Raw genomic sequence first — 13,373 nt, forward strand, 5'->3', positions numbered from 1 at the left:
ATTACAACAACATACTCTGATTGCTTTCAGCAATCAGACAATTAAACAGAAAAAAGAAAAGCTAACGCGCTTTCCACCCTGTCCTCTGGTTTCCTGGGGTGTCAGAATCCAAGCAACACAAGTACATCCCGCTCACCCCCAGCACCCCCCCGCCCAAAGGTCCACAATGAGCAGGCCCAGTGAGCCCAACTGGGCACACAAAGCCAGACAGCTCTGAGGTCAAGCAGGACCATGACTCCAGGATCCCAAACACCCCAACAGAGAGTGTGAAGACACTCAATACAAGTGTAAAATATTAAAGTAATAAATAAAATACATTAAATAAAAATGCTAAAATATAAAAGAAATTATAAATAGAATAAGTTAATACATAAAAAGTGCAGCATGAATGGCAAGCATAAAACAAATAGATATGTAATTAAATATAATAATTATCAAGACTCCAACTATTAACATGGCCAGGACCAAAGAGCTGTCCAAATACACCTGAGACAAAGTTGTAGACCTGAACAAGGCTGGAAAGGGCTACGGGGCAATTGTTGAAAACAGATCCACTGTTGGAGCAGTTATTAGAAAATGGAAGAAGCTAAACATGACTGTCAGTCTCCCTTTTGACTGGGGGTCAATGCAAGATCTCACCTTGTAGGGTCTCGGTAATCCTAAGAAAGGTGAGGACTCAGCTCAGAACTACACTTTTCAATGACCTGAAAAGAACTAGGACCATCGTTTTCAAGGTTACTGTTGGCAATATACTAAGACATCATGGTTTGAAATCATGCATGGCACGGAAGGTTCCCCCGCTTAAACCAGCGCATGTCCAGGCTCGTTTTAAGTCCACCAAAGACCATTTGGATGATCTAGAGGAGTCATGAGGGACTGTCGTGTGGCCAAAATAGAACTTTTTGGTCTTGATTCCACTCGCCATGTTTGGAGGAAGAAAACCTAATAGAAAATCCATAAAGGGAGCACAAACTCTGTATTTCTCAGCAACAGCCCAGAAACCTAACTGATCTAGAGAAGATCTGTGTGGAGGAGTGGGCCAAAATCCCTCCTGCTGTGTGTGCAAACCTGATGAAAACCTGACCTGTGTAACCGCAAACATAGGCTACGGTACCAAATATTAACATTGATTTTCTCAGGTGTTCAGGCATGTCCAAAGTCTGGGCCAAGTCCACTGGGCTGCTAGCTTCTGCCGTAGAGTCCTCAGAACTTTCTAAGAACTGTATATGATTTTGTTTTTTCTGTGGTTTTTCTGTTATACCATAAGCCGTTGTAAACCTCACAACTACGGTGCCTCTATCCAAATTTCCAATATTTCTATAATCAATTTATTTCATTTTTAAAGGATTTTATAGTTGGATAGGCCCATTCGATTAACAACTTGCCTTAGACAAATAAAACTGGTTGGATTGTAGGAATATAAACTGATTCATTGATTACACACCAAGAAAGTACAGACCATCAAGCTTATTAAGAAAAATAATTCCAAACGAATGAAAACTCTCAGGAGTGAAGGTTGTCTCTCCTTTTGGTCATCGGCGGGAGCCATCACCCACCTGACTGACTGCACTCAATCTCCCATCAACCCCAACACACAGTAGCTCCTTTACATGGCCACAAGTAATCTGAATAAACGCCCGATCAGAGCAGCAAAAATGTGTCATGTAAACACGCCGTTCGGAATACTCTGGGCCGCTCAAACTCATTCGGATCCAAATTTCTTTCCATTCAAGACAGGTGGGTTTGTTGATTGTTGATCTGATCGTTGTATAAGTGAACACACATTCCGATCATTTGTCATTACTGCGCTGGATTTTACGTCATCCATAGAGGGTGTGGCAGTCTTTGGAGCACCAACAGAACTTATTCGCTGCTCTCCGAGAGCAAAATGTTTCTTTGAGCAGTGCTGCAGGATTCATAGCTATCATGTTTGTGAACAGGGTGGGGGTCTTTATTAAGGCTGGTTTAGACTTCCAAGCAATTCGTAATCGCTTGGAAGTATAAACCAGCCTTTACAGTGTAAGCTTCGGACCGTGGTCCGTCCGGCTGCTCTGAATTCAGGAGACACCGTGTCTCCTGGGGGACCTGTCTCCCTGAGCGGCTTCAGGACAGTATGAGCCGGCGGAGGCGGCTTTTGAATGCGGAAATGCCGCTCTGCGCACCGAACAGTCTTGAGAAAGCGCGTAAAAAATCATGTGAATTCATATTTCCAATCACATCCAGACAAAATAAAGGTTGATGTTATTCCCACATATTTACGTGCAGCCAAGATGCACATTGCTGCACGGATTTAGAAAATTATTAGCAAGCAGTCACTTAAAAATATTATTAATAATAATGAAAACACGTTAAAGGTATCATCTCGCTCCATACAGCATCTTTGTTTGTTTATAAAGGAACTCACTATTTCTTCTTCTACGACTAATTCCAGCATTTTAGACAGTTATGTGCATGTCAGAATGATATATTCCAATCAAATGTGTGGCGCATGGAAACATTTGTTACAATCGTATAACGTTGTTCAGGGCCCATGTGCACAGTTCTATTTTAATCCGATCTTTGATCCGATTGGGGACATTTTGCACATGTAAAATATGTAGCTATTATATTATATTATATTATATTATATTATATTATATTATATTATATTATATTATATTATATTATATTATATATGTAACATGTAGCGAGTGTTTGGATGGCTCCACACTTGATTCTCATCAGTTCATCAACCACAGGACATTTAAGCACTGCTCAGACACAGTCAGTGCAAAGTATTGCCTGTGTCTTTCTGCCAGCATACTGAGCGTTATCTGGACATTTATACTTTAATTTAGCTCTGTGGCTGGCTGCTGTCTGCCTGTCTCTTTTGAATAACCTGCTGCAACTGGAACCAGCTGTCAGTCTGTGACGCATACATGCAAATAAAAGCGTATATAATAAAATAAAAAAAACTACTTGTGCAAAAAAAAAACCCTCAAAAAATCAAAACAGTTTTTTTTCTCTAAAAAGAACATTTCGAATGTTTTAGATGTGTTAAGATGAAAAATAAATCATTTTAAAATATATGGTTTTTAATATGTTTATTACTTGATTTATTTCATTATAGCAACATACCTATTAATATATCTTTTCTGCTTGTAAAAAGAGTAGCTCCTTCTATTTCTGAGGGCATTTCTTGTTATTGGCCTGTGTGGAGATGCAGGAAAAGGGGCGGGTCTGGAGGCTCAGTCAGGGGTAGGTGCAATAGTGCGGCGGCTGATGCGTACAGAGAGATAACACAACAACGCTGGACAGACACAGCTAGGAAATGTACACAAAATGCTTCGTCCTTTGACCAGCCGCTGGATGTGAACGAAAGAATATTTTTTTTCCAAAGCTATATATTTAAAAGCACGAGAAGCTTTCGCTTTTAGAGTGAAACAGCCGAGCGCAGGCAGAGCCTTTTGGCGCAGAAATCATTCCAGCAGAGCCCTCTCTCTGGCTGATGCGCGTTAGCGGTGCATGAATTGTGCCGTCTGGTTCGCAGGTTTAGGACAAATCCGGGTGGCGTTAACCGACTGAGCGAGGGGGATCCAGCCCGTGAGTGCACCTCATCCACTTCTACCTACACCTCTTGGCACCTGACCCAGGATGGCGTTAACCATCTGCACGCGATTCACCGACGAATATCAGCTGTTCGAGGAGCTGGGGAAGTAAGGACGCATGTTTTTAATCATCCCTCTTGTCAAATGTCAGCTGGTTATGTAATAGGCCGCTTTAGTTTTAGGAAGCTGATCTCGACTGCCTGTTCTCGTGAGCGCGCGCGCGCAGAAATCTATGATGCGGGGGTGAAAAAAAAGAAAAAAACCTCTTCCATCCCGTTAATCTGTGCAATGGCATTCTGTTTGCTTTAATCCCACATGTGAAGCCCTGCTTTGTGTTCATGAGAGAATGCCGTCATTTTCCCCTCCATCATGCACAGCTGCTGATGCTGCATTTTGGCATTCCAAGTGCCACAGTAGGGCAAAGAAGAGAAGCCTCTGCGTAACGACGCGAATGCATCGGTCTGTGCGCAACGGTGAGATTTGGCAACCCCTCCCTCACCTCCCCTTCCCTCCAAACCCCGTTCCAGCGTGACAGAAATGCACTATAATGCGACAGCACACCGTGTAATTGAAGATGACACACTCCCCCAGCCGAGCACCGAGCTGCGGTCAATTATCAGGGAATTCCTTCCTCACCCCTTCTGAGAGGAGTGCGCGCGCCCATACATGCGCCATATCCAACCCCCCCTCCTTTATGTGGTCAGTCTTTAATCCCACATGTTCTGCGGATTATTCCAGGCTTCCAAGAATCACATTTAAGTTATATTGTCTCTTTGGAAAAACAACCTAAAAGTGCTGAAGGAAATATCCTTTGGAAGTACCACCTACTCCCTCCCTCAGTACTGCCCCCCCGTCAGGATCCTGCAGTGTTCATCTCTCACCACCTATCATTAATAATACATTCGTGTTGCTTTAATAGACCCCTTTAGCTCTTCTTAGCCTTTAGCACTGCAGTGCAATTTTTCTGACATGAAGTTAGTGCACAGCTACCTAATTATGCAAATATGTGACACATGAGGATTGCAGAAAGTATAGACCCACTGGTGCAATTGAGTTGTAAAAGCTCTATTATTTCTCCTTATGGTGACATTGACATTTTCATAAGTTATATTTAAATAGTCATTTCATTTTTTAATCAGTGCAGTTTGAAAAAATGGATAAATGAGCTGCAGAAGCATAGATTTAAAAATTTGTTACAGATTACAGATTATTCGTGAGAAAAGTACCCCTTTTGAGCTGAAGGCCTCTTGTGTTGGACATATTTTACTGTTACAACAGGGGTTTGTGAATCTTCTGACACACAAGGTGTATATTTGTATAAACTCCTTTTGTAATTTAGGCTAAACTTCAGACATGGAAATTTTAAAACACCCATTCCAATGAAAATTGTATTTGTACCATGTTTTTGTTGCATTTTTCTTATGAAAGAGGACATATGGATATATGTAAAAGGCTATAAACTAGTGGGATGATGGGAAATGAGCAGGCTTCCTCCACACCAATTTTCCCACTGACGCTCTGCAGAAACTATGTTCTAGAAAACAACTTTGATTTTTTTGATTTTCTCTAAAAAACACAAAATCCCAATTTAAAGATCACTTGGGAATCATTTTAAAATAATCAAAAGATGATGGGAGTGGGGCTTTAAGGTGTGGCAAAAACGTATATTCTTATATTTTGTTTTTATTTCCGTCAGAGTCATCTGAAGTTTCATGTCAAATAAAGGTCATGGAACCTTTTTGGTTTTAATTTGAGCGACAGGAATTGTTGTGAACACAATATTCAAACATGGGGAGACACAATGGACTCTGTCAGTTGTCCTGGTTGAATAAGGTCTGGAATGAAGGATGAGAAAGCTCAGACTGTGAGACAAGACCGCAGTAAAATCAGAGCAATAATATGTCAATCACTATCACAGCCACTATCAAATACATGGTATATTCTCTCAACGCACAACCAGTAAAAACTGCAGAAATACAAAATAAAACACTTCAAGTGTTTTGAAAGGCTGTTCCTTTTGACTCATCAGTTGTACAATCTATTTTTTTTCATTCCAAAGATGACCATATTTCAGTAAACATATACATTTTCTTAAAAATACTCATGTATACTTTAGAAATGTTTTATCTTCTCTGCATTTTTGTGTAAAACACTTAATATGCAGTTACATGTTTCCCGCCACAAATATTAATTAACAATCAATAAAACCTAAACCATTTAACCATTTAAAATTGATGCAACACTTACATCACTATCTTTTTTTAAGATTGGAGAGTTTTAGAAGTATGTGTATTGTGGCCATCTTTACTTTTATTTGGTGTAAAAGTTGCAATTTTATATTTTTTTGCCATGAATAATTCCCAAATTGTAAAAGTTGTTTGCATAAAGAGTCATCTTTTTATGAGAAAATAATGCATCATACTTTTTATGAAATCTTGCTCAATGTCATAATTTTGGCCCTCAAGTGACACAAGCCAAATGAATCTACAACAATAAATCAGCATTACGGTTATTCTGAACAAAAGTACGGCAAACTACTTCAAAAATGGGCTGCATTGATCAAATGTAACCCTCTGGCTTCTGGTTTGAAGCCCACTTCAAAACGAAAGTAACAACAACCTGATGAAATTTATTAAGTAACTGCTGGGGGCTGGTTTCCCAAGCCAGTCAGCCTTCTGTCACCGTATGCTTTATGCCCAAACAAGGCCCTTTGACTGTCTAATAGTCATAGGTACGTATCAGGGAGTATCCGGCTCACCTGAGGATTGCTAAGGTTCCTTTTAAAGACAGCATTGACATGAATTGCCAAAGAGTAGTGAGTGGACGTGCAATGATAGAAGTATTTGTTTCCTCTGGTGGAAGCACTTTAATGGATTGTTGGTGTAAGAGTTCTTTGGTTTAAGTCGAATAAGAATTCCTATCCTACCTCTCTCACACCAAATTCAGGTTAATCCTGACCCACAGCCGTCTTTATTTCAGTTAATTGCCCTCAGTCCATTCAAGTGTCTGTTTTTTTCTTCATCCTTGTCAGGTCATCTGTTCTAAATAAATATAAGTTATAAATGCTTGTTCTGGTTAATATATTAAATGTTTAAGTTTCTGTCACCAAGCCTGCATTTTGGGTCCTACACCTGACAGCTGGTGCTTTCTGTCTAAACTTCATAAGTCCCACTCCAATCATCTTTTGATCTATTTTCACAACCTTCATTGTAATATTTTAATTCTGATTATGCCAAAACCTAAAAAACTTTCATTTTCTGGGACAGTTTCTGCAGAGTTGATTAGAAATTTACTTTTGAGCTGTGGGCTGTTGGCATGGAGTAAGCCCGCCCCCATTACCCATCATTTGTTAACACACTCTCCCACTAGCCTACAGCCTCTTACAACCTCAACCTAACATTACCAGTACAACAAAAATGCTGAGCAATATTGGAGCTATCCAGCCGAAATTGTGACCCACCAATTGTAGCTTCTACATAACAGCTTCAAGCATTTTCCTATTTTTGTCTGCTCCTGATTCACAACAATTTGAATTCTCAGAGATGCAATTTTAATCTCATTTTTTCTATCATATGTCCTCCCTCTTGAGAAAAATGACACAAGTACCTGTTAATAAACACCATAAGCACAATTTCTATAAGACTGTTTTTTAAAAAAACACAGATTAAGGTTATTTTTTTGGGGGAAAAGTCCTATTAAAAGTACTTGTGGTCCACTCTGTCACCAGCACTTTGGTACCAGAGTAAATGTAGATTTTGCTTTGATATTTGTGGACATTCTGCTTTCCCACCACAAACCAATTATTTTATTATTGAAAATGTATAAATTGTTAACAGAAGTTAAGTAAGTTACCAAAAAAGAGGAAAAGACTCTTCTATCCACATGATCTAAGAGGTTTTTATGCTGTCTGTATTTGACAAGACAAAAACACAGCTTTTACTAAACCTGCTCGTTGATTTAAACATTCATTTAAAATCCAGCCATTTTTACTCTTCTCTATCAAATATTGAAGGATTTTGGCATTTTTGATTGGCTCACTCTTATCCATTTCACCTTTGGCCTTTCATTAACATCAGTTCAAGAGCAGCTACTGTAAATTATATCCTGAAGGACTCAAGCATATGTGCTCTGCAGTGGCGTGCTACCCAGCTAGACTGAATGGTCGACTAACATCCTTATGTAATATGTTATGCTATGATTTTTTTTTCTTTTTAACAAATCCTCCATAAATTGGAGGTAAGCTTTCAGTGGCAAGCTGCTCACTCCACAGGATGTTAGATAACACGCTCATGGTACACATCACTGTGTAAATAGCGGCTAGTCAGTAAGTGGAAAACATTTTTATTTCTCATAATGCCACAATGCTATAATTAGCAGCACCCACAGCTACCTCGGCACTACATGTGGTTTCACATCGTGGTTGAAGGTATTGATGAGAATATCTGGAGCTGTACGAGGTGAAACCTAAACCTCTTCCTGCGTGGTTGCACAGCTTAGGCAGGTGGACCACTCTATGGCATCATTTAAAGATGAAAGATGTAGTACTCTTTTTCTCTCCTCTTCAAATATAGCTGACCTAGTTCCTTGATCTTCACTCGTGTCCCTGACACACCAGAACAGCACGGGCTAAAACAATAGTAGCTGTCAGTGTTCATGGTCATGCGAGAAGGTTTGGATGCTCTTCAGGTGTGCATAAAGAGTTTGAATGGTTACCTGCATAAATACTTGATTTAATTATTTATATTATATGAGATAAATGATAAATTTGTGCTGTAGCTGTAAGTGGCACTTGATTAAACGGCTTTATGTAAACATTTTCTGCGCACTTCAGTAAGTAATTTGGCCCAATTTAAAAAAGATTGTGCATATAAGATAGTAATTTAGACCAGTGGTCCCCAAACCTTTTAAAGGCCATGGACTGGTTTAAATTTGACGAAAATTTCACAGCATTTTTCTGCTGTCTGAAATTCTGTTTTCAAAATAAAATGCTACTGCAAGAAATTTAGTTAAAAAAAGTCTAAAAATATGAGTTGATATTATTATACAGATGATGAAACAAAGTTGTTGTGGAAGTCGTCTCTGATTTTGAAAAATCCTTAAAGGAAACATTATATGATTTTTTCCCCTCATAGAATGCCATTTTTACTCTCAATCCAGGCTCCAATTATCTTTCAGGGCACAAAGATTGATCATGTTTTGTCTCTACGTAAATCCTCAGTCACTGAGTATTTTTTCAACACAAAGGGACATTTTCTGTGCCACAGTTTCTGAATACCTAATTCAGCCTTGCTTTAGGGAAATTCTCAAATGTCCCTTTTTTACAAGTTTACATATATCATCAACTTTGTTTGATTAAATCTTTATTCTCCATAAAATGCTTGTACTTTGTGATGAAGATTTTCCTTTTAACGTCAAAGTTGAGACTAACAACCAGACGCTAGCTTCAGCTCCATCCAACTGTTAAGGTGACATTGATAAATAAGGCAAAATAAAACAATGCAACCGTCATAAAACTGGTATTTTCTAAATATAATATAAACATGAATCCACCATGTCTCCAACTTTATGATCAGCGTGTGTGAAACAGTCGAGTCTGTCACCATGTGTTTGACAAAGCCGCTGTGAAAAATTCCGTATGTTGAGGAAAACTCCCTATTTTGTCCATAAACAGCTGCTTTACTGTTTTTTTTAAGTCGAACGCTCTTATTCCGCTTCTTTACTAGCTCTTTTCTCACTGAAGAAACTTTCCAAATATGTTTTATTGTTTGGTTTTTGTTAACCTTTTAGCGTTGGCTACTAACTTAGCAATCCAGCTAGCCATGCAGGTAATCGCTTCAAATCAAATGACCAAAATGGATGTTGTGAACAGAATCCGGCAATAAAAGTTCCTTCAGGATCAGTAAATAGACAAAATGAAGATAATCTAAGTTAGCGCAATCTAAGTCGGCCCAGGGGTTGGGTACCTTTGATTTAGACAATATAAAATGCTACATACACACTGGGCAGGTGTGACATGTTCAAAAATAAGGGTTTTACAACGAGCTTTTAGCATATGATGTTTACACATGTTTACATGCAACCCAACACTAGTGCATGTCCTCATAATTGGAAGAGGCTTGGTGTGAAATGTCAAAACAGAGCAAATCTTGCTCCAGTCTTTTTATGTCACAGCTCTATCTCGATATATTAAAGACTTATACAATATATAACTATAATTCCTGTTGGGCAAAAACTGCAATTACTAATTTCTCCTTCATGATCAATTTTCAACCGGTTAGTACTTCTGTGCTTTGAAAAAGGCGCCACCCAAATGTCTCTACCAAATCTGAGTCCCTAATTGGTCGAAGTTCAACTGTTTGAGCTTTCAACGCACACTGAAAGAGCCCAAAAATGGACTTAAAAACTTGTGTAGTGGCGTGAGAATGCAAAATTTTTGAACGCAGAAACCCCAAAACACACATTTACATTTGTGGTCACTCAAATACACTTTTCCTAGACTGGTGTGAACGCTGAATAAGTGAAGCCAGCTCCCCATCAAAATCCAGTAAAAATAAAATATAGAATTCAGTATCAAACTACAAATTGTTGCAATTATTTTGCCATTTTTTACATATATTTCAGCTTAATAGGTCTATTTTGTAACTACTTTGCTCTTTTTTGTACCACTCTATAAGTTTCCGTGTTTACGTTTCATTCCAGGGGTGCATTCTCCGTGGTAAGGAGGTGTGTGAAGATCTCGTCTGGACAAGAATATGCCGCCAAAATCATCAACACCAAGAAGCTTTCTGCTAGAGGTAGGAGTGAGACCATTTGTCAATATTTAGTGACATGCAGAAACACGGGTGGTACATTACCATGAAAGCTTGCCCTGACTGTCACTGCATGCACAAATATGAGCTTGTACTGTTTCTGACCCTGGATTAAAGCTCTGAGAGTTATGCTGTGTGCGTGTCTGCGAACATGCCTCTTAATGTCACTGAGTAAGAAGTAGACAGACAGAGTGAATCATCTGAATTTTGGATGACGCTGATTTCTGCGCGCTCATAAGAGACAAGTGAATGCGTCAAATGTGTCATGTAGTATTTGCTCACTTTCACTTCTCGCAGTTTGAAGCAAATTGTTTTGTTATTTTTTTGTTTGTGGTCTGGTTTGTAAATGTTTTCACGCAAACCTTGCATTTGCGTGTGTTGCCGTGCATGTGTCCTGGTATTGATTCAGGGCTCTGGCGGGTCTTCTCGTCCCAGGGGCACATCTCTTGCGAAGCCGACCCAGTTCTTTCACATCCGTCATTGTAATTGTAGCCGCTGGCCTCGTTGCCTCAGGCTAGAGACACACAAACTCATACAAACACACACACATAAACATGTGCATGCAGAAGCACAGAAGTGACCCAACCTATTTGTGAATATTAACCAATGATGTGCTGCAGCTCTAAGGTTTTTTTTCTTTTTCTTTAGACACCGTCAAGTCTTGACACTACTTTGTGATAAAAATGGCTTAGTAACAGACTACAACCAAAACATTTGATCAAACGATGCATGTACAAATTTGACAGGATAGCCCTTATTCTCTAACTAGATTTTAACTTAGATTTTTAAATAGTTCACAGAACTAAAACATAAACCAACATAATGAAAGCAGTAATGACACAAAGCTTTTTTCATTAAGTGGAAAAAAACGTTTAAAAAATTGACTTAATTGTTTTTCTTAATCTATGCCAATTATGTCAAATAAGATCCAAAGTTAAATAATGAAATGAAAACAGTTTACAATCTAAGGTTTGAGGGAAGCAATTTATAGTTTTAATTAAAAAAAAAATTAAATAATGATAAATAGTTTGACAGTTTTTTACTTAGAGACCAGATTAAAATAAAGCTTTGTACTAGACAAGAATTTAAGTGGTAAACAAACTACTTTAATTTCTTGAAGAAAAATGCTAATAACAGTTGTAAAGATGAAAGAACCTTAAAAAATAGTCTGTTTTAATTGAAAACATTTTTTTACAGAAAGGTTGTAAACAGATTTTTGAGTTTTGTCAGAATTGCGTCATTTAATACTAAAGGTAATTAAAATTTATGGGCTCAAGACATCATTGTTTATAACATGTTTTTTTTCTTAATTTGTTTAGATATTTTGAAGGTGTTATTGGCATAATAATGGAAATTCCAGTAGAACAATTTAGGCTCCAATAAAGAACCCAGAGGAACACCATAATTAAAAGATCAATGTGTGATAGACCTTTTTTTCTGTTTCCTCTGAAAATGTAAGAACAAAGTATAATAGAAAGATATGAACGCATCAAAAATATATATTTTTTTTACATTTAAAAGCTTCAATTTTAGATCCAACTCTTTTCATTAAAGCTTACATCTAAAACTATACATAAACAATGACTTACTGTAAATGTGGCAGTTAGATATATTAATAATCAACCTCACAATTGATTTTAGGCTCTTTTTCTTTTTTTCCACTCCGATGTGCTGAGTGCAGGGCTGGAAACAGACTTCTCGGCAGGCAGATTTTTGTGTGCCTGTATGCGTGTGCAAATATTCAACAATTCAGCTAAGAATCCTTTCCCAACTGAAGCGTGTGGGTTTGCATGCACTAACAGGCGCACCCTTTTTGAATTGTGCCCATGAAGGTTTACATACAGGGCATGCTGGCGTGTCAGATATGGTCTTAGCCTCTTTGGGCGATAAGCTCTAGAATTGCAAGTCTGATTCCCTTCTCTCTGGCAGGATCATGACCTTCCCCCAACCCCTCTCAACAGCCATGTGTTTGCTTATACATGTGCATGTGTGAGACCATATCACTGAAAGGGGGTTTTGGACAGGATTGGTGGCTGGAATGCTGGCAGATCAAAGAACTGTGTGTGGGTTGGATGTTTCTGCTTATGTAGGCATGTTTGTTTGTGCTGTGGCCCTAATAGGACCAGTTAGATTTTTTTTTAAAAATCTACAGTCCCGATTATGCAGCATTTTATGAAGCACAGCGGATGAGTCAGTGAATAAGCGGCAGCGAGGATATAGCGGATGAACAGGATGGGAAGGGGACAAAAGGAGCGATTGAAAAAGATGTTGGCAAGTCAGTACTAGAGAGGTTTTGCGTGACATATTCCTCTCGGCAGTTGAATATTTTCCCTCTCCCTTTATGCATGTGTCAGTGTCCTGTCACTTCTACTAGCTCTTGTCACTTTATCTTTGCCTGCAGTGTGGGCACGGCTCTGCATGTGGTTTTTTTATGTCTCTAATCCCTCATTTGTTTGAGTGTTTTTTGCACAAGTGTCTTTTATAAAAAAAAAAGAACGCTGTAGTTCAGTTGGAATGATGCATTAATAAAAACACAGCTATGTAATCATATATCAAGATTTAAAATAATGTTTAAATTTCTTATATAATTCTTGTTCAATTAAACTATTTATGCCCCAAAATGCTAGCCACTCCAACGAATGCTACTCACTCCAAAGAATGCTAGCCACTCCAACAAATGCTAGTCACTCCAACGAATGCTAGCCACTCTAAAGAATGCTAGTCACTCCAAAGAATGCTAGCCACTCCAACGAATGCTAGTCACTCCAAAGAATGCTAGCCACTCCAACGAATGCTAGTCACTAAAAAAGAATGCTAGCAACTCCAACAAATGCTAGTCACTCCAAAGAATGCTAGCCACTCCAGCAAATGCTAGCCGCTCCAACGAATGCTAGCCACTCCTACGAATGCCAGCCACTCCAACGAATGTTAGCCACTCCAACGAATGCCAGCAACTCGCACAAATGTTAGCCACTCC

General features: G+C 38.7%; 1 protein-coding gene across 12 annotated transcripts in view; it reads left to right on the forward strand.

Moving 5' to 3' along the window:
• The first annotated feature begins 3,214 nt into the window (after positions 1-3,214).
• The window catches only part of camk2d2 (calcium/calmodulin-dependent protein kinase (CaM kinase) II delta 2), a 50,155-nt gene continuing 39,996 nt past the window's right edge, over positions 3,215-13,373 (forward strand). For 9 of the 12 annotated variants that reach the window (XM_024289366.2, XM_024289368.2, XM_024289371.2 and 6 more), the window contains exons 1-2: positions 3,217-3,695; positions 10,287-10,381. In XM_024289366.2, coding sequence (XP_024145134.1) covers positions 3,634-3,695; positions 10,287-10,381 — 157 coding nt within the window. In that variant the 5' untranslated portion in view covers positions 3,217-3,633. Of the gene's footprint in view, positions 3,696-10,286; positions 10,382-13,373 lie in introns of all 12 variants that reach the window. The other 3 variants (XM_024289372.2, XM_024289373.2, XM_024289378.2) reach the window with 2 other exon arrangements.

This window comes from Oryzias melastigma, linkage group LG1, assembly GCF_002922805.2.
Source record: "Oryzias melastigma strain HK-1 linkage group LG1, ASM292280v2, whole genome shotgun sequence".
In the NCBI taxonomy this organism is placed as follows: Eukaryota; Metazoa; Chordata; class Actinopteri; order Beloniformes; family Adrianichthyidae; genus Oryzias; species Oryzias melastigma.